The 27225-nt window shown below is 42.2% G+C and overlaps 1 protein-coding gene across 1 annotated transcript; it reads left to right on the forward strand.

The window, feature by feature from the left end:
- Positions 1-649: 649 nt before the first annotated feature.
- SLC9A7 (solute carrier family 9, subfamily A (NHE7, cation proton antiporter 7), member 7) lies at positions 650-27083 on the forward strand (the record flags this gene model as incomplete). Its single annotated transcript, XM_010149361.1, has 14 exons — positions 650-806; positions 901-1100; positions 2461-2538; positions 3248-3324; positions 4308-4420; positions 5783-5888; positions 6177-6318; positions 10159-10264; positions 10622-10710; positions 10835-10948; positions 13391-13502; positions 15362-15515; positions 22166-22225; positions 27020-27083. Coding segments are annotated over exons 1-14 (1572 nt in total), but the record flags the coding sequence as incomplete, so codon positions are not given.
- Positions 27084-27225: the final 142 nt, after the last annotated feature.

Consider the following 27225-nt stretch of genomic DNA (forward strand, 5'->3'; position numbering starts at 1 on the left):
AGTACGTGGGTATCAATTTATTTACTTACTAGACCAAAACCACTTTGTTCTACATTCTCTCTGCAGAACTGGAGTCTTGTTCTTTTCTTAGTGTACTGTAAAAGGAACAGTGCTCAGTTAAAACCTTGTGCTTCTCCAGCCTCCTGGCATGGCCCTTCCATTAGGTTACAAACTGGTTTTTGGTCATTGTTTGATGCATCCCTTAGAGTGCTTTCTAGCTGGATTTTTACCTAGGCTGGCTGAGTCATTCTTATATTCCTGAATCTCAGGTCTCTTATGTTTGCTCATGTTAAACTCTATTTTTGGTTATATGAAACATGGAAAAGGCTTGCCAGAGACATGTAGCTGGATTCTTTGTGCATACTATCCAAATTTTAGTTGCAAAGTTTGCAGAGCATGCCGGAGACCGCACAACATGTGTTTGCTTGCTTCGAATTGCCAGCTGAAAATGCTGCATCCTTGCTGCAGCCATAAAGTACAATGCCAACCATCACTGTTTCCGTTCGGTTATGGTCACATCTTCTCAGCAGTCTTTATTTGCTGGCGATGGTGTATCTACTCACTTCCGCCCTTAGGCGGGTATTTGATGTGTCCTAGTGTTTAGAGACTCATGCAAATTGGGGTTTACACATTGGAGGTGTGAGTGAGGATGAGGAAAACAAAACATGAAACTGAGTATGTTGTCTGTCAGTTCAGGCAGATACCAGACCTCATGGATTCATTGGTAGCTTTGATGCACTCAGGGCCTCTTCTTCCACAGGCAATTGGTAGTAACGATGCGCTGCCAAATGATGCGTGTTATGCTCGTAAGGCCCGTGCGTTACCCCTTGGATGTAATTTGAAACTAGGAAGTTAGGAAGAGAAGCAAATCGGCCTCATGGATTTTTAACTCTCTTCCAGGACTCATAGTTGGGGTGATCTTGCGATATGGGACTCCCTCTACGAGTGGCCATGACAAGCCATTCAGCTGCTCGCAGGAGGACAGGCCGTTTACAACTCTGCTGGTCAACGTCAGCGGGAAGTTCTTTGAGTATACACTTAAAGGGGAAATAAGCCCTGGCAAGATCCACAACGTGGAGCAAAATGACATGTTGCGAAAGGTGAGGGTAGACCATTTCTTGTACTTCGCTGAGTGTTTCTCCTTTGTCTGTGCTTCCCACCCTCCTCCCCACACTATCCTGTTTGAATGTTGGCTGGTATCAGGTGTCTGTATTCCTGACCGTAACAGCACTTCAATGCTTAATGCAAAAGCACCCTCTGTATTATGTGGCTGCTGGCCAAACTGTGTTCCATCGCATGTATGTAGTGCTTTCCCAAAGCACTATTGCTGTTGGGATGCTTAAGAACATGAAGACATTTTTCCAATGTCTGTGGAATTCACAAAGACCAGCTGAACCAAAAAAGCCTGATGCTGCTTTGTATAATAATACATAATACAATATGGCGATTGTTTCTTAATTGGGTATTTTTTGTGTAGTTTCCTTTCCTCCCTTTCCTCCCCTTATGGGTTTCAAATCTGTTTATTGTCAGGAAATAGTTACTGTTTACATCCCTATAATCTGCCAGTCTGGTACTGGAAAAGAAATTAATCTATTAACTTGTTACTCAGATCTGCTATTTGGCTTCTTATCATATTCACTGTCAGGAATTAAACACATTTTGTGTGTATCAAAGCTAGACTTTGAAGTATAGGATTGAGACTTTAGGCTTCTAACCTAAAAATACTTTTTTATGCTGACTATAGAGAGAGCTTAAGTGGCTGTTTATACATACCAGTCTGCTACAGATACCTAAAGTTAGGTGAAATTAATCCTATTTTGGGAGCGCACACTTGTGTTTGTCTTCTAACCTGTGCTTAGATAGGGGTGAAGATAGGTTAGTTAGTCTCACATGTGTGCATGTCTTCTGTTTGGATTTTAAATAGGTGTTTTTTTGTTCCTTATTCTAGTGTAGTCTTTCATGGATATCTGAAACTTCCACTGAAATATGTGGAAGTGATTGAAGATCCCAGTTCCTAAAAACCAGTCTTGTATCTGACCTGACTGGCTTAGAACAGCTGTGAAGGGACTAGACTTGAGAGGAAGAAAATAAAGGAGCTTAAATAGTATCTCATCTGCAAACATATGAATATAATTTACTACAATAAGAGATTTTCTCCAGTATCTCTTTCCTTAATTTTTTTTTTCTAATTTAATCAGGGGATTGTGTTTTGGACTGCTGCAAGACTAATATTGGTGATGGGTGTAATGTCTATTTTCTGGATGCTGTTTACCATAAAGAGCTGCTGCTTTTTGCTGCTGCATATGTATAGAGCTGGCCAGTATTATGGAGGGTCAACTTAGCCTGTTGTTTACTATTTCAACAACCAAAAATAATAGTTGTTAGACAATGAAAGAAGAAAAAAACATAACAGCTTGTATATGTCTGTTTCTAATTGAATTCTCATATTTTATTTTTTAGGTAACATTTGACCCAGAAGTTTTTTTCAACATCCTCTTGCCTCCTATTATTTTCCATGCAGGTTATAGCCTGAAGAAAGTAAGTGTGTGAAGTTTATGCAGAGAACAGCCTTTTTTTTTTTTTTCTCCCCAGTGTGGAACTACTGACTTGTTCAGGAGTGCAATCTCCATTTCAAGCTTTTTTTTTTGTGGCAGTAAAAAAAACACATGTCCTCCATAGAAGTTTAGGTCATGTTGTTTTAAGAGAAAATACATGTAGTTTTTATTATAAACACATTAAACTCTAATCTTGCTGATTTGTTTTCCTTTGAATATTTCTAGAAGCTAATGTCAATCTCATTTAAAGTAAAAGATGTCCTGCTATGAATTGTTTTGGTCCTTCTCAGATACCCAAAATGCAGTGAATAATGCTGAGAAGTGGACCCAAACCTGAATGCCAATGGGGTTGGGCCAGACACTGAGTGGCAGAAGGGCCCAGATTCTGCTGTCGCTTGAAGGTACCATGAATTGGTGCTGGTTTTTAGTTTTGCAGCCAACTTTTGTCTCTTATGAAAACATCTGTGTGGAAAGCTTCATGTCAATAAGCTCCATGTAGAATTTAATACATGGTTCAGGTTTGGCTTACTCAATTTATGGAGGTTGGACATGAGTTACATTGAAGTAATGGAAGCATTTCTCTGAAATGAAGGGGTGCTTCTGTGTATTAAAGAAAGTGTAGTAACACCATATGTTTATTGAACATGTGATATTACTTGTTTTAAATAAGCTAAACTTTTTTTCCTATGCAGAGACACTTTTTCAGGAATTTGGGGTCCATTTTGGCTTATGCCTTTTTAGGAACAGCAGTCTCTTGTTTTATTATTGGGTAAGTGAACTCTGATACCAGTTCTTTTCTCTACTAAAGTTTAAGCTGATAACGTGTATGTTGAGCCTTCCAGGCTGCCTCAGTTTTGTTATCTGAGGATTTTATTTGTGTATCCTCTAGACAGAACGCAGAAGTTGTATGTGCTGAGATTTATTCCGCTTCTAAGCAATTCTGCCCCTTGAAATGATAACGTCAAGTTTGAATCACTTGACGGGTCCGCAGTACTGAAGAGCAACGTTGAGTTTTTGATGTAATGGTCCAGTCCAAACCTGCTTGGCTCTTACTGGAATGGACTTTAACTTCAGTTGTGGAAACTACTTGTAATAGAATTTTAGCTATCAAGCTATTAGAGGTGTCCCTTCCAGTGCCCACACATGTGCATGCTCTCCTCTCTACACATATGTGTATGTATATATGTAATTTTATGTGTATACGTATGCACATTTAGTTTAAGCCAGCTAGTCCTGTTGGTTTACTTGCATACAGTCTCTTAATGCCGCTAACATTGCTGTGTCTGGTGTATGGATACTCTGAAATACAGAAATCCCAAATTGCATAGGTGACCTTGGTTTGTCTCTCAAAGAATTTCACTAGATAAACACTTTGAAGCCTATTCTTAGCTTGGTGCTTTTGGCCTATGTACTGTCTTGGGGGAAGCAATACTGAGGGGAATTTTGAGCAGGAAAATGTTCCCTTTGGTGGAAAAAGGAAACAACATGTAGATTCTGTGTACTAGTTTTGTGAACAGGTTTCACGCTTTGCTTACTGGTTTTAAATGTTCTGGTCTTGTATATCACTTGACTCCACTCACAGAGGAACGAGGAAAATGAGTTTTGAGAGCTTAGTGTTAAACTATGGCAGCATCCCACAGAGCTGTAGCATAACTAAGCCCATATGAAATATTGTTGCTTGTGCTTTTCCTTTGCCTGACTGAAATGCACCAACTTGTTTGACTTGGACTGTGTTATCCTCTTTCTCTTCAGGAATCTCATGTATGGGGTTGTGAAACTAATGAAGTTGGTGGGTCAGCTCTCTGATAAATTCTATTACACAGACTGCCTCCTCTTTGGAGCGATAATATCTGCCACTGATCCAGGTAGCTTGCTGAACACTTTTTAATAACCTTCCCAAATACCTTATTGCTAGGATTGTTGGCTGCATAGCATGATGATATTAACAGCACTTGGTTTTCAGTCCTGTTATGCTGGTATGTCTGATCCTCTTCTCTGAAATGCATGCAAATTCTGAGTGTGTAAAAGTTGTTCTCTGCTGATTTGGTGCTGGACTGGTGTGACATGATGGTATGTTTGGGGGGAAAATGCAACTTTCCTGTTCAAACACCTAAAATATGTTTTCCCAGTAGGTTTTTTGTTTAGTGTGCATCAAGTGTAAGTCTCCAAATAACAAAATTACTATATTGTCTGAATAGCAGGACTTCCTTCTTCAGCTACATTGCTTGGGATGTTGGATAATTTAAAAGCCATATTTGAGGCTTTTAGGCTCTTTAGGTGTGGGGAATTTTTGTTTTCTCCTTCAAATTAACTTCACGTTTTACAAGTTTAAGCAGAAGAATGCTCTTCTGGCAGAGTAATTTGAGCTTTTGCCAAAATTATGTAGTCAGCCTTCAAAGTCCAGCAGGCTCGCATACGTGTGTCTGCTTGGCAGGTCAGTTTGGAGAGCTGGTGTGTGTCAGGGGCCAGTGTAGGGAGCAGTGAAGTATGAAGCTTGACATTTAAAAGAGCTTATTTGAGGTGGTGATTTCTGTGAAAATGGGAAGTAGCTCCTGTGATTGAGCTGAGCTCTGAACAGCTGCTGGTTGCACACAATTTAGGGAAAAAAAAAAAACCCAAAACCACCATGTAGTTTCATTTGTTTTGAAGCTTCTATATGGGAACTTGAAGATCATGGTCCTTCATCTCAGGCTGAAGTTTCTTGAAAGGATAGTTATAAGTATTTAACTGTCCTGCCCTTTTCAAATTCTGCGCAAACGCACACTCCTGTGGCATAGCGTACGCTTTGGGGAACACCTAGGGTTATTAGTACTATTTTAAAATGGCTGAAATGCTGATGCTATGCCAACAATCCATACGGCCTTTAAAAGCAGCAAGAGCTGCACAACGTTCTGTTGTCTTATATGGAACATGTTCTACGAGAAATATCAGGGCTTTGCTAAAAGTGCTCTGTCTGCCCCATGCTCCTTGGTTATGGGGGTTTTCCTGTAGACACTGTACAGATGGGAGGCCAACAGAGCCACCTCCTGATGGAGCTGCCCTAAAACCGATGGTGGAGTTGCCTACCTATGGATAAACGTGACTAGCCTCTTTCCTGGTTCAATTTTGATCCTGTACTTCAGTTCCTGGTGTTTGTTGCTTTAGGAAAAACTGGAAAGTCTGCTCCATCAGCTCACGCAGTCGCTCCTGAAGTCAGTCCATGTGGTTTTTCTCTTTTCTTTCTGTAGTTACCGTGCTAGCAATATTTAACGAGCTGCATGCTGATGTCGATCTCTATGCCCTTCTGTTCGGGGAGAGCGTGTTGAATGATGCTGTTGCCATTGTGTTATCTTCGTAAGTAACTACCTGAATTTCTACTCTGAAGTTTCTTAATTGCTTTTGGTATTTGTCTAAAATAAATGCTTTTTCTGAGAAATGTTATTTTGAATTTAAATGGGTTGTCTTGAACTGAATTAGTGAACAATGCAAACACTTGCCAAGATCCCTCATGCATACATACACCAGGAAGGCAAATTTGCCTTCAGTACCGGGTTGTCCCTTCTGTTGCTCAGGTGTTTTTGTTATGGAATAAAACTTTTCTGATGCCAATTCAGACTTCTCATGGTGTTACTTCCTTTCCAGATCTATAGTGGCCTACCAGCCAACAGGTGAAAATACCCATGCTTTTGATGCAGCAGCATTTTTCAAGTCTGTTGGAGTTTTCCTGGGAATATTCAGTGGTTCCTTCATGATGGGAGCAGTGACGGGGGTTGTGACAGCTCTGATATCCTTTTTCACGTTTAGCTCTTTCAGACTAGATGCTACATTCAGGTATGAACAGGGCTCACCTGGTTCCAACTTTGGCAGTGTTGACACTAGCTTGTTTTGATCGGAGTGTGAAGATGCGATCAGCATTCACGTAACCTTTGCCTATAGAAAGGCACATAGGTACGCACAGAAATCACCTTTTTCCAAGGTAACCGTGGCCACACTAGCAATTTTAGTGATGTTGCTGCATGCCGCAAGCCAAGGGGAGGCCCTAAATAAAAGGGCCTCACGTTCAGTTTCTTTTTAGGAAATTTTAAAAATAATTGGGTTTATCAGGCGTGAAAGACACAGGAGAACTGGTGTTTGCTTCTGTTGTCAGGAAAATTGTTGTTAGCTATTTCTGACCACACGGAGTTCTTTCTGAGAGTCCTGCATTTAACCTTTCTGCTGCGCATCTGACATCATCGGTCTTGGATAAGACTATTTCTACCAGAGTTAACATCATAACATGATGTGCTCTGCATGACCTGCCCTGCTCTCTTGAAGCTTACTGCCACTCCTTGATTAGAGCATGAGGCGCTCAGCAAATGATCTGCGTGGGTTTTGTTTTAGACACAGATAGTAGACCTTATTAAGCCTGACCTGCTCCAGAAGTTGTGATGCTGCTTCAGGGGAAAAAAATATTCAGATTCTTTGCTTTTAGACTAGCTAGTAGATTTGTACACGTCCCAGCTTGCTTTGATCTGTCTAGGTTTCTGAAAACTGATCTAAATGGGATAGGATGTGATATTTTATACAATAATCATAAACCTGTTATTCTTCATCTTAAGTAATAATATCTCAACCGTGTCTTGTTATATACACACCACAGAGATTTGTGTAATACATGTCTGCATAATGGTAACCCTTCAGGTGTAAGGGCAAAATGTGCTGTGGCGCTGTAATGCTCAGTCTTCCAGTTCTGCTCTTCTGCAGTCAGTGTGGCCCAGAACCATGATTTTTCATCTGGCTTTTAGGCTACCAGCCATCCGTAGGTTTAGCTGTTCAAATACTATTGCTGTGGTTTTTGGCTTGCTGGCTGGCTACTAATTACAGCTGAAATGCATGCTGGTCCATTTTGTAAAATCATGTTTCTGAAGCAGCAGTTGGTTCTTGCCGTTTCCAATGTAAGTGCTCAGGAGGGTGCATGAGGCTGGGAGCGGGGAAGCAGTCCAGAAGACTGCCTCTGTTGGTTGTACTTCTTGGTTTGGTTTGTCATTTTTTTAAGAAAACAACAAAACAAAGTCCTTACATTGTTGCTTACTTACACAACTTTACCTCTTTTCTTTTGGAAAAATACTTAGTGTCATGCAATATTGTAGAAGCAAGGTGTAAATTTTGCATTTTACTCTTTGTAGCTGATGAGAACCTATAACTCAGGTCATGAATGAAGTGAATAGACTGTTATTCCTGTAGCTGTGCAGTACCTATCCCTGTACCTTTCTATGAGTGAGAGTTTTCATGCAGTCATTGTGTTGTATCACTTTCTATTTTCTTTCTCAATTGCAAAATCTGCTTGGTTAAAATGACTTGAAGCAGAAGACCGTGCCTAAGGAACAAAGTCAGTTGTCTTTGCTTTAATCTTTAAGTTAAGAAAACAGAACTAATAATTGACCAAATAGAAGTGTTAATTTAAATTACACTATTATATGAAACAAGATGATTTTTTTCCTAACCTTTCTCTCATCCTCCCCTTCTTCCAGAATGATGAGCACAAGTTTTCATTTCAGATTTAATGAAATGTTTTGGTATGGCAACTTATGGTAGCAGCAAGGGGAATGAAGAGTTTGATTCATAAAGCCAACAGATAAGACCAGAAAGGAGGAATCTGTTCTGACAAGGGCTCTCACCTAACTTCCAGGGGAAAAAGGTTCAACCTCTTCCCTTCCTGTGGAATGACTGTGGCTATCCAGTTTCCTGAGCATCCATGCATGTTTCTTGAGCCAGGCACTGGGATAAACTTGCGGTGGAATTATCAGAGTGCTCTGTGGGAAGATGGGTTCTAGTTGTTGCTCTGGTGGATGTTACTGCTTCGGAAGCACGGTGTTACAAAATGGGTCTGTTTGGGAGAGAGAAAAAAACACTTTAGCTCAGTGTAACAGGACTTCCTCAAAAGTTTGAGAGAGATGGTTTGTATGGAGAAGTGACTGTGGAGAATAACAGCTGTTTTAAAAAAATGCTGAGTTTTATATTTGGTGCAAATGTCAACTGTCATATGTAATTTATGGTGGTTTGTGTTTCTGTTTAGAGGGCAGCCTTCTGACAAAGTAGGGTAACAGCTGAAGGTGTGGCTGGAGCATGTGTTTCGGAGCCCTTGCTGCCCTCCAAGTTTGCATTCCCTGCTAATGAGTAGGTGTGGAGCAGGTAGCTGGCCTCAGGACTGCTTCATCCTAACCAGGCTCCCATTAGGCAAACTCTGCCAGCTCTTTTCCTCTGGTGGTAATCACTTGTGGCCTGTTATGAATGCTGTATTCTGGTATCAAGCCCACTTGGTTTCCACTGAGTCTTCCGGGCTACCTGACTGCTGCTTGCAGGAGGCACTCGAGTGCTGTGAGCCCCAGACCTTGAAGGACCTGTGAAATCCCTCGTTAAGAGCGATGCTTCTCATTGCTTTAACATCCCTGAGCTGTGACCCCGCAAGCAGCAGTTCTGCCCTTAGGTTGTATAGTGCTGCAGAGAGCCCAAGGTGAGGCTGTGTTATGCTTGGAGAGCAGCGGTGGATGCTGGTGCAGCCTTGATGTGTCCACTGAGGTACCAGTTGCCTTCATTTGAGCAGGGGAGAGTGTTACTGCTTCAAGTATCCCTGCTGTGCCCTTACTGTCCCCATGCTTGGATTTTGGAGAAGATTGCACAATCTGTCAGCTTGCAGGAAGAGCAGGGATCTCTCTACCACGCCGATTAGCGCATGGTTTCATTCCCTGTCTTCTAGCCGAGCCGTGCATAGCTGTCTGCACCTCAGGTCCAGTGAGCTGTTCTGTGTTTACCTGCTGCCTCAGGAAACAACCCCAGAATAAATATGTGAACAACTTTTTTTGTAGTATGTCAAGAGCTGTATTGAGCCCTACTGAAATCTGTTCCACTTCTTCAGTAGCTGTATGCACTTAATTCAGTGTTTGACATTCCTCTTGTTTTGTTCTCCCTGGGAGGATGAGCTTTTTCTATCTTCCCATGGTAAGACTGAGCTGCTCTGAGTTCGCTTTTACTCTAAAAACCATCAACACAAGGAGAGGAAATGTATTTTGTTGTAGGCAGGCTTTCTACACAAGTAGCTGTGTTGCTGAAAAAGACGTCAACAAATCTGAGCAGAAAAATTCTGATAAATCTACTTCATCTTCGGGTTGTTGCGGTCAAGAACAGCCCTGTGAGTTAAATGCTTCTGAGTGTATTTTGCGCTTTATTTAAAGATGGGGAGAGATCTTTGCTGGGGGGGAGGGTGACCAGACACAAACAAACAACAATAAAACCCCCCAAAAACCCCAAACTCCTTAAGAGACACAATCTAAAAGGAACACAAGGTATATATCCCTCCCCTGCTGGCACTTTGCAGGGAAACGTGACATAAGTAAGATACTGCCTCAAAGAGGTGGAGCCACGGTTCTGAAATGGATATGCAGCGAATATATCCAAAACTGACTGTTGCAAGGGGATACCTTGATTCTGAACTTTGTCTTGATGTGATGGAATTGATGTTTTTCAGCACGAAGTGTTTTGTTTTAATGCGCTAACAAGCAACGGTAGTTGGAAGGTGTTTTTCATAAACACTGGGTACTGAGAAGCCAAAGAAGTTACATTTTGATCCCTTAACAAATGACATAACGTGACAAAGTTTACAAAGTTGCACTGCTTCCCCCTGCTGGAAACGGCTCTCTTCTTCTTGATGTCCTGGAGCACTTTCTTGCTTGCAGAAGCTTGTGGATTTACTGGTGAGTTGATGGGATTCATGTATATGGAGGCTGAAGTCCTGTCTGTTTTAGCAACCCTTTTTCTGCTTGCTCATTGAAACCTTCTGATCAGAAACACAATATTGGTGCCTTAAGATTTTCTATGCTCCCTGCAGTGCTATTGAAGGTGCAGCCCACTGTGTGGCTTTTGAAAGGACTGGTTTGGTTCACACACCTAACTCCCCCCTGATTCCAACCTGGAATCTAACTCGGTTGAAAACAAGGTTCATAAAATCTCAAGGCTGAGGATGATGTGCATATGTAATAGAACTTGAGAAGGCTAAATGTATTGAGCTCACAGAATGAACAGGCTGATTTCACATGTGTTTCTGTTCACAGGTGTGGTAGCCGTCCTCTTCTGTGGCATTACCCAGGCGCATTACACATACAATAATTTGTCAGTGGAATCAAGAAGTCGCACTAAGCAGGCAAGACTGTCTTTTACCTTTTCTATATGGTGTTGCTAGGGTGTTCCGTGCACTGTTGATTTTTGAAAAGCAGTTTTATTGCTTGGCCTTTAACATCTGACTCTCTTTTTTTTTTTCTCCTTAGCTCTTTGAGGTATTGCACTTCCTGGCAGAGAACTTCATATTTTCTTATATGGGTTTGGCACTGTTTACTTTCCAGAAACACATATTCAGCCCAATTTTCATCATTGGAGCTTTTGTATCCTTTTTGCTTTGTGCGAGGTTTCTCTGTCTTATGTGCCTAAAAACTTGTGGTGTCTGTTTGCTTTACCAAATAGAGGGTGGCAGCTGACCTGAGTCTCCCTCACGTCTTGCAGGCACAAGAACTTTGAGAACAATCTTTTGGTTACCCCTTACCTCAAATCCCTAAGGCCTCTGTGCCACAGAGTTGTTGGCTCTGCACCTCAGCAAGTGCTAGAAGTCATAATTTCAACAGATAAATGAATGAATATTCTATACTCTGTGACTTGGCCATTGACAGACAGCGGTGCTTGTGTTGCTCTTGAACTTTGGGGCCCTTGAAAGGATTCATTTTTCTCTTCGCTTCTAATGGTCCCTTGAAGAAAGCAAGTGAACTTGAAGTAAATTAAAAGGATCATGGGCAAACAGACTATCTCAGAGCAATGCCCCAAAGAGGGCAAGAGGTCAAAAGGTCACAGATGATGTGAGGAGGAAGAAACTGCGCTGTGGTGCAGACCTTGATACGAAGAGTACACACTGCTGAAGGGCGCTGGTGTTGGAGGTAGGAATCCAGTTCACATTGTCCCTGGTTGACTCGGTACCTGGCTCTCAAATTCCCCAGAACTGAATACTTGCGTAGTAATCAGTCCTGTAAGCTGGGAATGACTGGATTCCCTTCTGCCCCCCGCCCCTGTTGAAATAGCTTGTGTGCCTATTTCTTCACTATTTTCCTGTCTGCTTGAAAATTCAGAGTAATTAGAAGTGTGAGTGAAGCAATGGGAACTAGTCTTCCACTGCAGATTTCTCCCTGCCTGCTGCAGGAGTGGGGCTATCAGCAATGAGATAAAACCCAGTGAAAAGACATATAAAGATCACCTAATCTAGAATGTATTTATTTTCTCTTTTCCTTTCCACTGTTTTCTTTCATCCCTGTACTGCCTCTAGGAATTTATCACATTTGTCTTTATTTTTCTTTGGCCACTTACTCTTTTTCTGCAACAGTAATAAATTTTCTCCTGTGTCTCCTCATGTCCGTTCTTCTGACCTAAAAGGTGCTCCAGAGCCCTGCAGCAATTGGATAAAGACATGAACTGCATCTGGTATACTAAGCAATGTAATTTTTCATCTTGGCTGTGGCATTCTGTCCTCTCTCAGGTTATGCTATCTGTCTTGGGTTTGTTTTCAGTATTTATTTTGTTCCTTTCTCTTCCTATCCTCCTACCTTTTTATACACTTTTCGCATCTCTTTCTACCACTGCACTTAATCTCTCTGCCTCTGAAGTCTTTTCCTGCCTTTGTGAGGAGGGCAGCCTGTACTAGCACCCACCTTATGCTTCAACAGCTGCTGTCCCCATGGAGTTAACACCTTGCAGGTGTGAAATGTGGGGGCATCATTAGCTCTTGAAAGAGAAAGGTTGGACTGCAAAGGCAGAGCTAAAGCCTTGGTGTCACTGACAAAATCCTAGCTGTTATTCCCATCTATGTTGATCATGAAGACTTTTGATGTCTTTTCCTCAGAAATACTGCTATGGAAATTGTTTGGAATCATTATATGAAGATTTTTATATAAAGTAATAGCCAAAATCTTATTTTTCTGGAGATGTAATTTCCTGCAGACAGTATTGCTTTACTCTTGTTATGGCAACGACCTGGTGGTGTCTAGAGCTCTTACACTGTTTTATTTCTTTTCCGTAAGAGAGCTGTTTCATTCTTCTAATGTTGCTATCTCAGCAGCAAATGATCAGTGTTTGGTGGGCTTCTAGTTGTGTTGGTGTATTACAGGATTTCAGCACGTCCCTCTAGTTTGTCCCAAAGTGTTCCTTGGATTGTGGAGGCTGCATTCAGCTTTTGCTTCTCACTGGAAACACTGGATGGTTTACACCACAGAAAGGGAGGGAAGGAGCTTACCACCTACCGCAATGAATTTCTGCAATACGCTTACTACTCTTTTTTGCACTTCATTCTAGTGCTGACAAAGTGGGTTTCGGATTTATCATTTTTGTAACTCTTTATTCAAGTGCTTGCCAGCCAGTAGGAGATTTTGCCTCTGCAGGAGCTGTAATGGAGTAGCCACCTGCTGGTCCTAGACTGGTTTTTCTTCTGTACAAAGGATTGCATTTTGGTTGGTCTGAAACACATAATCGAATGGTGGTGGCACTAGGTTTTTTAAGTGTGAACTTTTTAAGTAAAGTCTTCATTTGTACAACTTGTAATTTTACTAGTAGGTATAGTTTCACTGTGGATTAAAAAACTTGGTTACATTAGTTAAAACTTGCATTACGTGCAGTTAGTTCTGTAAGCACATAATTGGTGAAAGTCTGTTCTATATAGACAGTTATAACAAGAACATTTACATCATAATATAAAGCTGTCACTAAAGCAGAAGCCTCATGTTAGAGCCAGGCACCCAAGAGTGCATACCTCCAGGCAAGTTAAATCCTTAACTCTCAGCTGTGAACAGATTGCAATCTTTTTGGGCAGAGCTGCACACATCTACCCTCTCTCCTTCTTGCTGAATCTAGGCAGAAGGCATAAGATCAGCTGGAACTTTCAGCACATGATGATGTTTTCAGGTAAAAGTAAAAATGTTTGCTGACGTGAAAAAATATTATTTTTAACTCGCAAGCAATTTATAGTACCACCTTCTGCTTTTATAATCCACGCATGCTGAATGGAAGACTTGATGATTGTTGCAGCATGTCATGTATCACTCAGCCTTTACAGAAAGTGTGACATGTCTAGGAAGAGCGACATCTTGAAATGCCAGCTGCTGGTAGCAAGCAGTTGCCTCACGTTGGGAATAGAGTATTTTTGTTTGAAGTACATCTGGAGGGCATGGGGGAATTATGATGTATCCCTTCCAGAAGGCTGTTTCTAGCTGAGATGATGTATGTGTACAGAAACAGATATCTGCTGAGAAAATCAAGGTGTACTTGAGTGCCCTCTCCCATTTAGTTGAAGAAAACAAGGTATTTGCCTTAAAATCCCTTAAGATTTCTGTCGCGCAGATAACTGTTTGTTTGTCATTTAAAGAAAATCACAGAGTGTGTGTCTAAATGCGTGTATCCTCAGTAAGTGCTAGGGATGCCTCTGTAAACAAGAGGGTATGAAGAAAAGGGAGCCAGGCCATTCCCAGTGGTGCCCAGTGACAGGACCAGAGGCAACGGGCACAAACTGAAACACAGGAGTTTCCATCTGACCATCACGAAACACTTTTTACTGTGTCCAAGCACTAGCACAGGTTGCCAGACAGGTTGTGGCACCTCCCTCCTTTGAGAGATTCAAAAGCCATTTGGATGTCATCCTGTGCAACCTACTGCAGGTGACACTGCTTGGACCAGTGTCTAGTGACCAACCTCAGCCATCCTGTGATTCTGTGATTCCCCTATTAAGGAAGTCTGCAGATGGCCAAATCCTCTGGCTTGTTCTTGCTAGTGGAGTTGGCCATGGCAGGAGAATATAGTCTGCCCATAAACATGTTATTAACTGGAATATTTTTCCAGCTGATAACAATTTCATATCAAGGACTCATGCTTCAGTTATGAAATCAATGGGAAAAGTGTATTTTTTTTTGGATTCAGGGAGCTGCTTGATTTCCATAATATCATAGAATCTTCTAGGTTGGAAAAGACCTTTGAGATCATAAAGTCCAACTGTTAACCCAGCACTGCCAAGTCCACCACTAAACCATGTCCCTAAGCACCTCATCCACTTGTCTCTTAAATCCCTCCAGGGATGGTGACTCTACCACCTCCCTGGGCAGCCTGTTCCAGTGCCTGACAACCCCTTCAGTGAAGAAATTCTCCCTAATATCCAATCTAAACCTCCCTGGCACAACTTGAGGCCATTTCCTCTTGTCCTGGCACTTGTCACCTGGGAGAAGAGACCAACCCCCACCTCTCTGCACCCTCCTTTCAGGCAGCTCCTCACAGGACTTGTGCTCCAGACCCTTCCCCAGCTCCGTTCCCTTCTCTGGACACGCTCCAGCACCTCAGTGTCTGTCTTGTAGTGAGGGGCCCAAAACTGAACACAGGATGCAAGGTGCAGCCTCACTAGTGCCCAGTACAGAGGGACAGTCACTGCCCTAGTCCTGCTGGCCACACTGTTCCCGAGGCAGGCCAGGTTATGTTTTGCTGTTCTTCACAACTTGTTTGTTTCTGCATTTCTTCCCTGTTAGTTTCTGGAAATATTTACACCTTTTCTTACCACTTGTGGGTTCTGTAAGTTACAGAAAACTACTAGGGCAAATTACATTCTGAATCATCCCAGAGTATAATTTATCAGGGAAACTGAGGGAATTAGAAATTGCTGGAGCCCAGTGCTTTCTGCCTGACCCTTTGTGCCTGTGTGGCAGGGAGGGAGCGAGGAAAGATGCTGTGTTATAAATAGGGGCTGCACTTCTGAAGCTCTGTTATTTCATTTGTTCACACAGGTCTCAGGGGAGCCATGGCATTCGCTTTGGCTATACGGGATACTGCTACCTACTCTCATCAAATGATGTTCTCAACAACTCTACTCATCGTCTTTTTCACTGTGTGGATTGTCGGTGGAGGTACAACTCCCATGCTGTCGTGGCTGAACATCAGGTCAGTATGCAGCTGTATGCTGGGGAAGCTTCAGTCTTCAAGGGGCAACGGTGATAATTTGGCATAGTCCTACAGAACTTGTTTGAAGCTTGCTAGAGGTGTTATAGGTATTTAGAACATAATGCTTTATAAAGGAAGGTGCTAGTGTGCAGGCTGGTGAAGACAGTGTTCTGAAGCTGCTGGGATTCAGCCTCAAGCTCTCTGATGTTTTTCAAGTAGCTATCTAGGTCCTTGTCAGCCCTGTAGGATACAGAATAGTGTTGCCTGATACAGCAGCCCTTATATTGAAAAGAGAATTAATCTATCTAGTCCCATGTAGCCTTTTCTTCCTGTTATACTTAGACATTTCCCTGTCTTTTGGCTCTTGGTAATGACCCTGTTATAGTGTTTAAGTTACAAAGAGTCCTTAATGAAGTGGGGCTAAACTGAACTTTAAACATCTATCCAAATAAATCTTGTTATCTAAACAACCAAGGTAAATGGGATCCTGCTGGTCTTGTGGGCGTTTTCTCTTTTTTTTTTTTTTTTTTTTTTTAGGAGAGCTGTGAAAATGGCATGCTTATAGGTGTTTGTCATAGGATCACAGACTGGTTTAGGTTGGAAAGGACCCTAATGACCATCTAGTTCCAACCCCCCTGGGCAGGGACACCTTCCACTAGACCAGGTTGCTCAAAGCCTCGTCCAGCCTGGCCTTGAACACTCCTGGCCAATACTTAGTACTTTCGGACTGCAAATACATTCATGTTTGAGGATACTTGTCAACAGAAGTGCTAGAAAATAATGAATCAATCGTTGTTCAAGACCACATACGTTATCGTTCTGTGAAAGCTTTGGTGTTTGCGGGGGCAAAGGTAAATAGAGTGGAATTAATACATGCTGTACAAACCCTTCAGTGTGTTTTTTCATATGTAAATTATTTATATTCTTTGGCACTTGAAAGCTAGCTTTGTCTTGCTTTCTAATTGTGCTAAGCAGAATCTGTATCCCATTGTATAGTGATAGGACAGGAAAAACACAACCTTTGGTAAAACCAGTTTCAGTCTTTGGAAGAAATGATCATTCTTGGAGACTGGTGCTGCTTTTGGTAAACTTAAGGGAACTGCTTGTGGTAATAGGTAGCAGGTGCTTTCTAGGTTGGCAAAAAAAACCCCAAAATTCCTGGAAAGACTCCTGGAAACACTTACAAGCATTTCTCATTGGAGGCAGCATGCTTCTAGCTAGAGACAGGCATTTCAGCAGTCATTTACAGTATATCAGCTCTCAAAAATTGGGAAATCATGGTGTGTGTTTTTTCTTTTTTTGTGCTAAATGAATCCATTTGTCCTTTAAAACTGTCTTTAAATGCAAGTTCCTGTTGCTTAGCTAGCACACCAGAAAGAAGCATCACTTCTGTGTAGCCAGGCTCTCCAAAGGTCATGTCACTAGCAACAGGTAATGCAACACCTGCTGTTGTCAATAACAAAACCAATTCCAGTGCAGTTGTCATTAATGACTGTGAGAGGCCGCATCCTACCAAATATTTCTAAGTCCAGCCAAACTGGCTTCTGTTCCCACGTAAGAGCTGTGTAATGACTTCAAAAAGGTACCTGGAATAGATGCTTTGTGTAGCTTTCCATTTGGCACCTCTGACAACAGGAGAAGGTTTCTGCCCGTTGTTGGCATGTAAGGAACAGCTGTACTAACACATCTCAGCAAGCAGGGCAGGCATGGTGTCTGCGTAACCCAAAGCGTGCACAGGCTGCCCAACGCACAGGGTACAAGGGAGCAGGCAGGAGTTGTGGCCGGCTGTACGTGGATAAGAACGCTGCTTGCAGTGTCTGAGGGAAGTCTGCCAGGACTTGCCTGTAGCCTCTGAGATGGCCGGTGTGAGGATATCCCTGGTCTGATCTCTACTTGCTTGGATTCCAAAGGATCTTCCGAAGCCTGGCTGCAACCAGGTCAACAAAACTGACTGGAATGGCTCTCATGGTAGGTGCTGGCATCCTGATCCTTCTGCCCTGCTGCCTGCACCTCTTGTTGAGGGAGCATAGCTGGCTGTTTCCTGCAAACCTTGTTGTTCAGCAAGGGACAGGATGTGCTGCTGACCAACTGAGTGAAAAGGAATTGTGTTCAGTCTGCCTGTATCAGAAGGCAGCTTCTGAGTGCAGTCAACCATTACCTGTGCCACAGGGCTCCTTCAGTTGTCAGCAGTAGGACAGAACTGAATTCTAGCATGTGTCCCAGTTCCTGGCCAACTGGAAAGTATTTCTGAGGTAGCAGCTTCCCCCCTACTCCCTCCCAACTGCCTCTGGGGCCTCGGAAGCAGTTTGTGGAAGCATCTAAGAATATGCACTTGCTCCTTCAGCAGGACTAATCTGGTTTGGTAATGAGACTCCAAGTGCCTGGCTGATGAGTTGCTCCTGAAGGGAAAAGGGCTAAGACCGCATCCATTCCAGGCTTGCCCTTCGCATAGGCTGTTCTTGCAAAAGTCATTAATGTGACCAACGAGGCAGAACAACTGGAAAGGTTACGATATCATTCCCAGAGGTGTAGCTGCCAAAAGACAGTAGGCCCAAAACAGTTTTGGCTGTAGTTTTTTGGGAGATTTACCCACCCTTGCTAGTGAGCAGTAATTTTAACTGTCATCTGTTTGGCATGGTTAACTTCTCTGTCAAGGGAAGGATGTCATGTAAACAAGGGAACTCTAGATTGGAAGTATTTTAGAGAACTGCATGGGTCTGCCTACAGCTGCCTTGATAGGCACTGCTCTATTAACGATGAAGACTGCAGTTTTTAAGACCACATGAAATCAGACTTGTGCCAGGAGGTGGCAGTCCTGTGCAGTGGAAGAGGCAGGCAGGAGGAGATCAGGAGGAGATGCTGTCCCAGTGCCTGACTCAGCAGCACAGTGTGTTGTGCTGATGCTACCCTGAGGCTGTGCAGTAGGTAACTTGTCACTGGGGTGGCCTGGGATGATGCTTTCTGAGCTTTGGCACCTGCCCATTAGGTTAGACTGCAAGAGGCTGGAAATAGTAGTGTTTCCATACAGGATGATTTAGCAGAAAAGACGTTAAAAGGTAGCGGTCACTGTGTGGCAGAGTGGTATCACTGTAATCCTCTGGGTACTGGTGTCAGAGGGGTCTCTGGGTGGCCCCTGCAGTAATTCCCATGGGCAGAGCTTCTGCCCGAGGAACTGCAGGCACATGCCTGTTGTACTGAGCAAGTCAGGGGAGCTGAGACAGATGTTGCCACCACAGGGTCTTGAGGCTGTGCCGGCACGGTTTTGGTCGAACAGTCCCAGAGGGCTGACTCTAGCTGGGACTGTCGGCCTGGCTGAGCGCTCGTGGGAGGCGGTTGCGTGCCTGCAGGGGGGAATGCACACACAAGGGTCCAGAATTGCGTTGCCGTGGCTCAGAGGCAGGCACAAGCCTTTGGCCGCACCATCAACTGTGTAGCAGTTGGGGTGCAGCCTCTGTTCTTTACTTCTGGTTGTCCCTTCTCTCCCTTGATGTGAAGTGTGTTAAAAGTAGGTGAGGGATGGAGAGGCTAGTGTGAAAAACACACTTTGGTAAAGTAAAAAGCAGTATGAGGAGGAAAACGGGCAAAACTGCCATCTGCTTTCCCTTGTTCTGTTCTGAATGTCTCGAGCCATCAGAAGAGCAGGTATCTTTCCAGGCAGGGTGTGTTACCCGTGTGCCAGGCTCCACTGGTCAGGCTTAAATGTACAGCTGAGCAGGGCACCTATGGCTTGTAGCAGAGACTTAACTTCAGTTTACTGCTTAACTGGTTGGGAAAGTGAGGTCATGACAGCAAAATAATGAGTAAAAAAATAATGGGATCTTTAGATGCTTTTGGTTTCTGCCACTTGATGCTGAACAAGTTAAAAATTAACACCAGAAACTGGAGTTAAAGCTATGATGTCATGTGTTTTGAATTTCTTGGCCGTCTGTCAGGGAGACACATCCAAGCATGTGAGTGGTAAACATTTAAGCTTTTCTAGCAATAGTTTTTTTTTCCTTAGAAACTAAAGCATGACTTGGATATTAAAAATGTAGTCTCATCCTTTGAGACTAAAACAAAGAAACAGTTTCCTGCCCGAAGTTTTAACAATTTCAGTGAACTCAAGAGCTCTGTAAATCAAAACCACTGGCAAAGTTCCTCTTTTCAGAAAAGTAGCTGACTTATTGTTTCATTTATCTGTCACAGGAACAAAGGGTACTCCTAGAATTTGTATTGCAAAATGTCTTTTTCCATTTTTCATTAGAGGTTGACCTGGTTCTTTTCGTGTTGAATGAAGCAACATGTAGATTAATGCCTTCCGCTCTTTCATAACCCGCTTCAAATGAGGAAGTTTATTTTAATGAAGTAATTTTGGTTATACTTAGCAACTCTTTGTAAATCTTAGAGCATTCTATCTTTAAATCTAAATAATTTTTATGGTAGATACCTAAAATACAAGGTTGAACTTGGATATTTACTGCCTTATATCTGACTTTGCAATTATAATCTTTTAAAGAGCTTTCTATTTAGTGATTGGTTTTAAGGTTTTGTTGTTGTGGGTTTTTTTTTTTTAATAAAGAAGCTGAGAAAGAATAAGGAAACACTAACTCTCACATAGCTGTTATGTGAGCTGCCTAACTATCTGGGATGGTGGCAAAACTGGCAGCTTGGTGGCAGTCTCAGGTTATACTCTCTAATCTTACCCAGGGTGGTCCAACTATAAAACGTGCATTTCTTGGATACCATGCCTCAGTGTGCTGCCATGGCAGGAGGCAAGTGTTGATGCTGGAATCCAGCCTTGTGTTTATCTTCTGGACTGGTGTGGGGGATGTCTGACAGGAGGTTACATCTTTCTGTTTTGCAGCCTGTTTCCATTATTCTACAACTTAGATCATTCACTGCCTTCTAGCTGTTCTCTGATGCCCATGGAGGGCAGATGCACAGACACAGGCTGTCCCTTGCCCTCCTCTGTGGGCTTCTTCCTTTCACTGGATCTTTTTCTGCACTGTTTTCACCAGCTGTCTAAAAAAAAATTCTTCCTCCTCTCCCAGTCTCTAGCTTCTCATCAGCAGTCTTGAATCTCTCTTAATGGAGGTGCAGAGCAGTCTGGGTCTTTGCCTTGGTAGGAAAGCGATTGCCTCCTCTTTTGGATGTCTGGAAGTAAGCATGGGAGATGCTTCCTTATCTCTGTTCTTGTACTTAGAAACATGGCAATGGACACCAGGGAGAATAAGTGTGGCAAATGCCCAGACCCTCTAGGAATTGGGTTGAGGTATATTTAGAGCACGTGGGTGATACAGGTTTAACTGCCAAGCTCTGGCAAGGCTCAGCAGGCAGTTTCAGGAGTCATTATGCTGAAATACCCAAAGGCACCCTAAAACGAGCCTGAAACAACTTTTCCTAATTCTAGGGATTTTTTTTTTTAAGTAATTGAGTTTTATGGGGTTTTTTGTTCTTGGTTTTGGGGTGTGTTTTTTTTTTTTTCTTTTAAGAACGTGGTGGTAGGAATCTTCTTCTTTCTCAGCCATCTTCTGAGGAACAGTTGAACTCTTCCGAAATAGCTGAAATATTCAAAAAATGCTGCCTCATTATAGACATCTGGGAAAATTTCAGTGTACTAACTTGGCAAAGATACAGCAGAGAGAAAAAAGTCTTAAAAGGGAAGTTATTGGGCAGTTTTTAGATTTTGATGCGTATGCACAGCCGTCTCCGTGTTGGCCTCTCGAAGGACCTGGAGTGTATATCGGTATGGGAGAAGAGCTATTGAACCAGGAATCCAAAGTCTGGTATTTCCCTCAGCCTTCAAGGATTAGATGAGTGCATGCTCTTCGTAGCAAAAGCTATGTCCTTAAATATTTGGTTGGTGCAATCAGGTGGTGTACACCCTCTCTTCCCAGAGTGAGGCCTCTCTGCCCTGCTGATCATCTGGGCTGTTCTTTCACATAAGCAAAATGCAGTTCATGAGGCATGCCTCCCTGAAAAAACAGGAGGGGAAAAAACCCAGAAGCTGGCAAGGAATATACGTGGAAAATGTTAGAAACCAAACATGCTGTCACTTGTGTTTTTCTGTTTCAGTTGCAAAAGGCAAAGCAAGGAGTAAAAACGGAGTCTGCTATGACCAGAGATCAAGCTAGATTGTTAGTCTGCTGTTAGTTAAACCAACAGAGCAATTTAGTACTATTGCCAGTTGTTTTGGACTGCTCTGAAACTAGGCAGTATGGATGGCCTCTTTCGTATGTGCATAGCTTCCTGTGATTACTTTCTCTAACAACGTTTTCTCTTTTAGACCGCGTGCAGGTCGGAATCAGTAGGAATCGTGTTAGATCGGCTGTGTCTCTGTGTAGCAGCTCTTGAGAGCTATTGAATCTCACTTTCTGGGGCAGGTAGCCTGTCATGAATACAGGTGTTTTGCCAGCCTGGATCTGAAGGAATGAAGAATATTGGTGGGCATCTCGATTGTAAAGTGCTGCTGTTGTTAATTTTTATGATTTCTTTTTTTGTCACTTTGTCATTGTTCTGCCATTCTTATTCTTGTGTGCTTTATCTTTTTTCTTTTGATTGGGTAGGTTTTTTTTCTTTTTGTTGTTTTGCCCTGTTTTGCTAGGGAGCTCTGTAAAGCTACCATCTCATGAGCATTTTGTTACTCACATTGCATTCTTGTACTGTACCAGAGTTGGTGACCATGTTCCATCGGTGGAAGAGATGAGTGAAAGCCGCTGGCTGTATTTCAGGTGACACTGTGCTTTCCTTCATACCAGATTAACCTGGTGCTTGGCTTTCTTCATCTTTATAACACAGTGTGCTCTTTTTCTATACTATGGCATGCTGCTGCTTCTCCTTTTTCTGCGGTGTACCATATATGTTCCTCAATTCTGAGTCTGTTTTCTTCTGAGCTGGGAGAGCGTGGATCACACATCATGTCTTTAGCTTAAAAACCCTCACAAAACACCACATCCTTTGTGATTGGGTAATTAATGAAGCAAAACTAGCATCTCTGGCCTGGGAAGACTTGAAAGCTGAGATGTTATGGATGCAATCATATGATCCCTAATCACACAGGTACTCTTAAGCAATTCCTTGGGGTTGTTTTGTACAACCCTTCAGGTTGGAAGGGACTTCATAGGTGATCTAGCCCAGCCTCTTTTGGGATATATTTTAAAAAACTGAGGGTTATCACATTGCTTAGCAGTATGATAATAGTAAGAGTGGGGGTAAACCAGAATCCTAGTGTTCTTCAGTTGATAGTCTGTAGAACTGATACATGGATAGAGAGAGGATAAAATGTAAAATAAATCTATAGAGGAATGTGTATTTGTGTGTGTGTATATATATACACACATAGGCAGAATATTTATTTCAAGAAAACTTGTTGGGATGAGGAAACAGTTTTTCATGTATCCTGTCACACTTGAACTACTATATTTGCCAGAGACGGAGTACACTGGCTTTTACAGAGACTGAGAACTGTCATCTACTGCAGTTATTTTTGGCTGTTGCCACAGTAATTACATGTACTAGAATGTAATAAAGCCTGGTATTTTGGTAACTTGTCATCTGTGTTGCAGGGCCTTGGAAAGGTTTTTGAAGCATCAGAAATTATTCCACCCGTTTTAAAATGACATAGTGGAGAACTTGAAGGAGTTTTCTCCTTTTTTTTTTTTTTTTTTTACCCTTCCTTCCCATAGTAGCTGCAGAATAAGGAGCAGAAAGGCAGTGCTTTGATATTGGGCGTTAGGAGCTCAATGGTAGTCCCTTTGCTATTACAGAGCTCTTAAAGCGTGAAAAGCCTTTTATGCCTTAAAACCCAAAAATATCTTAATTAGGGAGGCGTGAAAAAATATGCTGTAATTGGATTAGTTTTTGCTGTAGCGCACTCTTGTCTACAGTTTCCAGTAAACTTCTGGAGGCACAAATAAGATGGATGAACTTCATGTACTAGTAACTGGTTGTACTGAAGTATTAAGGTATCTATCCAATACCAAATTGATGCCAGTGGGGGAAACAGATGGATTTTTCACCTGTTTGGGGACGTATATGCGTTGTTACAGCTGAAAGACTGCTCGTAGTCTTCATCTGACATCTGCTTTTTAAGAGTTAACTTATTTAAACTGCTCATGTACACCCTCAGGTAATCCACACACAAAACTGCTGCAATAGGCTTTCAGAAAGGGTCTAGGGAAAAACAAAGGTGCTTGCTGGCATCTGCACTGCCTTAGCCTTGATTGTCAGCTGCCCCTCAATCCGTAGGCTGTGCTTCTTCAACAAAACACAGTTTTCAGCTAGAGCCTGCTCACCTGCCTTTCTGCTAGGGGGTTTGAGCAAAACACCAGTCTCAGGAGCAAGGCTACCCTCTCTGTGCCCCTGACCTCTGAGAGGGGATGTGCGTAAATGAGTCCAGTAACAATCTTTCTTAATTTAAAAACTGGTTAAATAAATGAGAACTGATACTGACCTTTAGATCACAATTTAAATTTTGGGAAGCTTTGTAAATGCACTTAAGGATGTGAGATGGTTTTTCTTCTTATAACCACCAGAAAAAAAATTACGTTGAAGACACACATGCATCAGCTTTACTTGTACTTTTAACTATGGAATTAGTTAAGTAAGGATGAAGTAACTAAATGTTTTCTGGGCTTCACTGTAAAAGAGGTTGGGAGACACTTGACTGGGTTATGGTATTGTTTTGTTTCAGGTGATAAAGATGAGACTTCCTTAGAAATTTGGGAGCACGACCTGCAAAAATGCGTTGCTTGTGATGAGACTAGGGTGTATATGCCTTGAAACTTAAACAGGAAGGCTTGCTACAAAAAAAGTAAAGCTTCCTATGCCATTCATGCTAGAGTAGAGGTTAAGAGACACAGTATGCTGCTGGTTGAAAGATACAAAAAGTAGTTGTGGGAATTCAAAATAGTAATGTATTTTGTATTAATCTGTGAACTGAAGAACAGCTTGAAACATGAACTTAAGTGTGATTTATAGAAAAGAATTAATTAGAAATGCTCAAAATAGAAATTCGCCTGAAGAATAACTTTGGAAAAAAGTTAAAATGGACAAATTTACTTCAATTTACTATTTCAATGTTGAAAGAAATGTCTGTAGTAAGAATTTATTGCTAAAAGTTGAACCATTTTAATACAGAAGAGCTCTCTTGTCTTCCTCTTCAGCACAAGAATGAACCCAAACACCTGACCTGTGATGTACTATGCTTTTTCACTGAACAGAATGGTCATCCTGCACTGGTGGTCCACTAAGCCCCCTTCCCCTGCCTAAGGGCAGTTAAAATCCCCAAAACAAAGGCACAACCTTGTAAATCAAGTAAAGGTTGAGACATTCTGAATTGTTTGTTTTATGTACTGTGAAGTGAACGGACAGCCCAATGAGTTAAAACTATTTAGGGAATGCAAGCTATGTTCATCTTCTGGAATGAGCTTCTTTAGCTCCCCTACTGCCAGATGCACGGCTAACCCCAGCATGGTTGCTGTGCATAGTGAGTTGAATCTCCCCAGAGTGCAAGAGGACTTGGAAAGACACAGATTTTGGTTTTTAATGTGTATTTATAAAGGAGTTTGCAATCATATATGTCAGTGTACTGAGTAGTTTCCTGATGTTGCTTGTCAGCTTCACTAGGGAACTAGTATGTCTACAGAAAACCTTTCTTACCTCATCTTTACTGCTTAGCGATAGCCTAAGCAGTAACGTCTATGCCTTTGTAACCTCTCAGAGCTCTTGCATCTGGCATTTTACTTTAGCGTGTGTTTCAACCCAGCACTCAGTCTCTGTCCAGTGTTCCCTTAAACTGGTGAAGATTTCTAGTCTTGAGGCTGGTCAGTGACAATGAATTCCCAGGCCAAATGTGTCTAAGGGTTAAGATGACTCTGCGTGTGGAAAAAAGAAATGATGAGGAAAGAAAAGCAACTCAGGAAAAAAATCCCAGCAGAGGACTGGGTCAGCACTAGCTCTGGATGAGGCCTCTCCAGGCTGTCTTAGAGTGACCTTCTGGATTTTCCCTGAACTACATTAAGTTATGTGGGTCCACAAAGATGACTTGAAACTTCAGTTCGATGTCTAATTTTCTTCTGTTGTTCTATTCAGAAGTACTGCCCTGGAGGTTATTTGAAGGTGTTCCCTTTTTAGTTTAATCCATGCCATCTTCTGTGCCTGAAAGTAAATCAGGTCTGGGTCACTGCAAGCAGTGTCCCTGGGACACACAAATGATATGGTCTTACCAGCAAGGTTCTGTTGGTTTCTGGTCATCCTCAGGGGTGTTGCATAAATGCTGTGGCTAGAAATAGCTGATACACAGGCTAGATAACAAAGGAATTGCACTAAACCAGCTCAGTCCCTTCCAGCAGAGGGGAAATGCAGAAGTTAGCTATTTCAGACAAGGTTTTTGGTATCACATGCATTTTTCTACACTTGTTATTTTGTATTTCAGTCCAACCATGTTACATGTTTGAGACTGACAATCTTGCCTGACATTTGAGGTTGGAGGTCTAGGTTCTACAACAGAGCACACAGATTAAGGCATGAATAGGATTTAAAACTAGACAAGTCTAATCTTAACAAATAGCTACACCCCAAACAGACCAGAAAAACCTGAACATGATTACAAGGATTAAATACCCATCTCATGTAGAAGCACTAAGATGCTCATTAGCTATGCAAAGGCAAGTAGACGGTTTCTTATTAACGTATTATTCTGTAATCATCCACTATCTCATTATACAGACCCTCCCTCACTCTGGTGGGAGGCTGGACTAGACAGACCTCTTGTTCACAGATTCACAGGGTGGTAGGGGTGGGAAGGGACCTGTAGAGATCATCTAGTCCAACCCCCTGCCAGAGCAGGATCACCTAGAGTAGATCACACAGGAACAAGTCCAGGCGGCTTTTGAAAGTCTCCAGGGAAGGAGGCTCCACCACCTCTCTGGGCAGCCTTGTTAATCCACTGTGTTGTGTTAGGTGAATGAAACTTGCAGAAAATTAATATTGTGAGTCTTTATAAAAAAGTATTTGCTGCTTCACACAGTGCATTAAAACTTTGGGGGTGTGTGGCTTTTTTAGTTGTGTATTTGAGCCATTCTCAGGCCCATCTGGCAGCTAAATTGTTTGCTGTGTCAAATACTTAGGATGGGCTTATCTTTAGTCTCTGGTTTCTTGCTGCTGGGCATGATGCATGTTCTCCACTGAAGAGGGCATCACTCACAGTTTATCTTTTAAGCCAGAAATATAATTTACCAGGGTCCTAAAAGAATTGGAAACCAAGGTAAGCAGTTAAAGTCGATGCTGAGATGGACTCAAGCCGTTATCTAGAGGTAGTTGCTGCTTGAGGGAGAAAGTATCTTGTTTATAGCTATATGACTGCAGGGGAATAATGAACAGCTCTTCCTCAAACTATTCTTATAACCTCTCTGAATGTGGCTTTGCTGGGTGCTTAAAGTGCTTTTAAAATGCCTTCTGCCCAACTCACAGCATTTGCAACCCTCTGTAACACCACTTGCTTTGTTTTCCTAATGTTTCTGTAGGGTTGGGGTGGACCCAGATCAGGATCCTCCACCTACTAATGACAGCTTTCAAGTCTTACAAGGAGTAAGTAATTACATAACTTCTCTATTAGGCTGATCTTATTTTGTAACCAAGATGATCAAGAACTACAGAAGCTACGTGCATGGATAAAATCTTTTCTCTCTTAGCTCGCAAATCAGTAATGCATTTTACTTTGTAATATTCC

This window comes from Eurypyga helias, unplaced genomic scaffold (assembly GCF_000690775.1).
Source record: "Eurypyga helias isolate BGI_N326 unplaced genomic scaffold, ASM69077v1 scaffold17663, whole genome shotgun sequence".
Lineage (NCBI taxonomy): Eukaryota > Metazoa > Chordata > Aves > Eurypygiformes > Eurypygidae > Eurypyga > Eurypyga helias.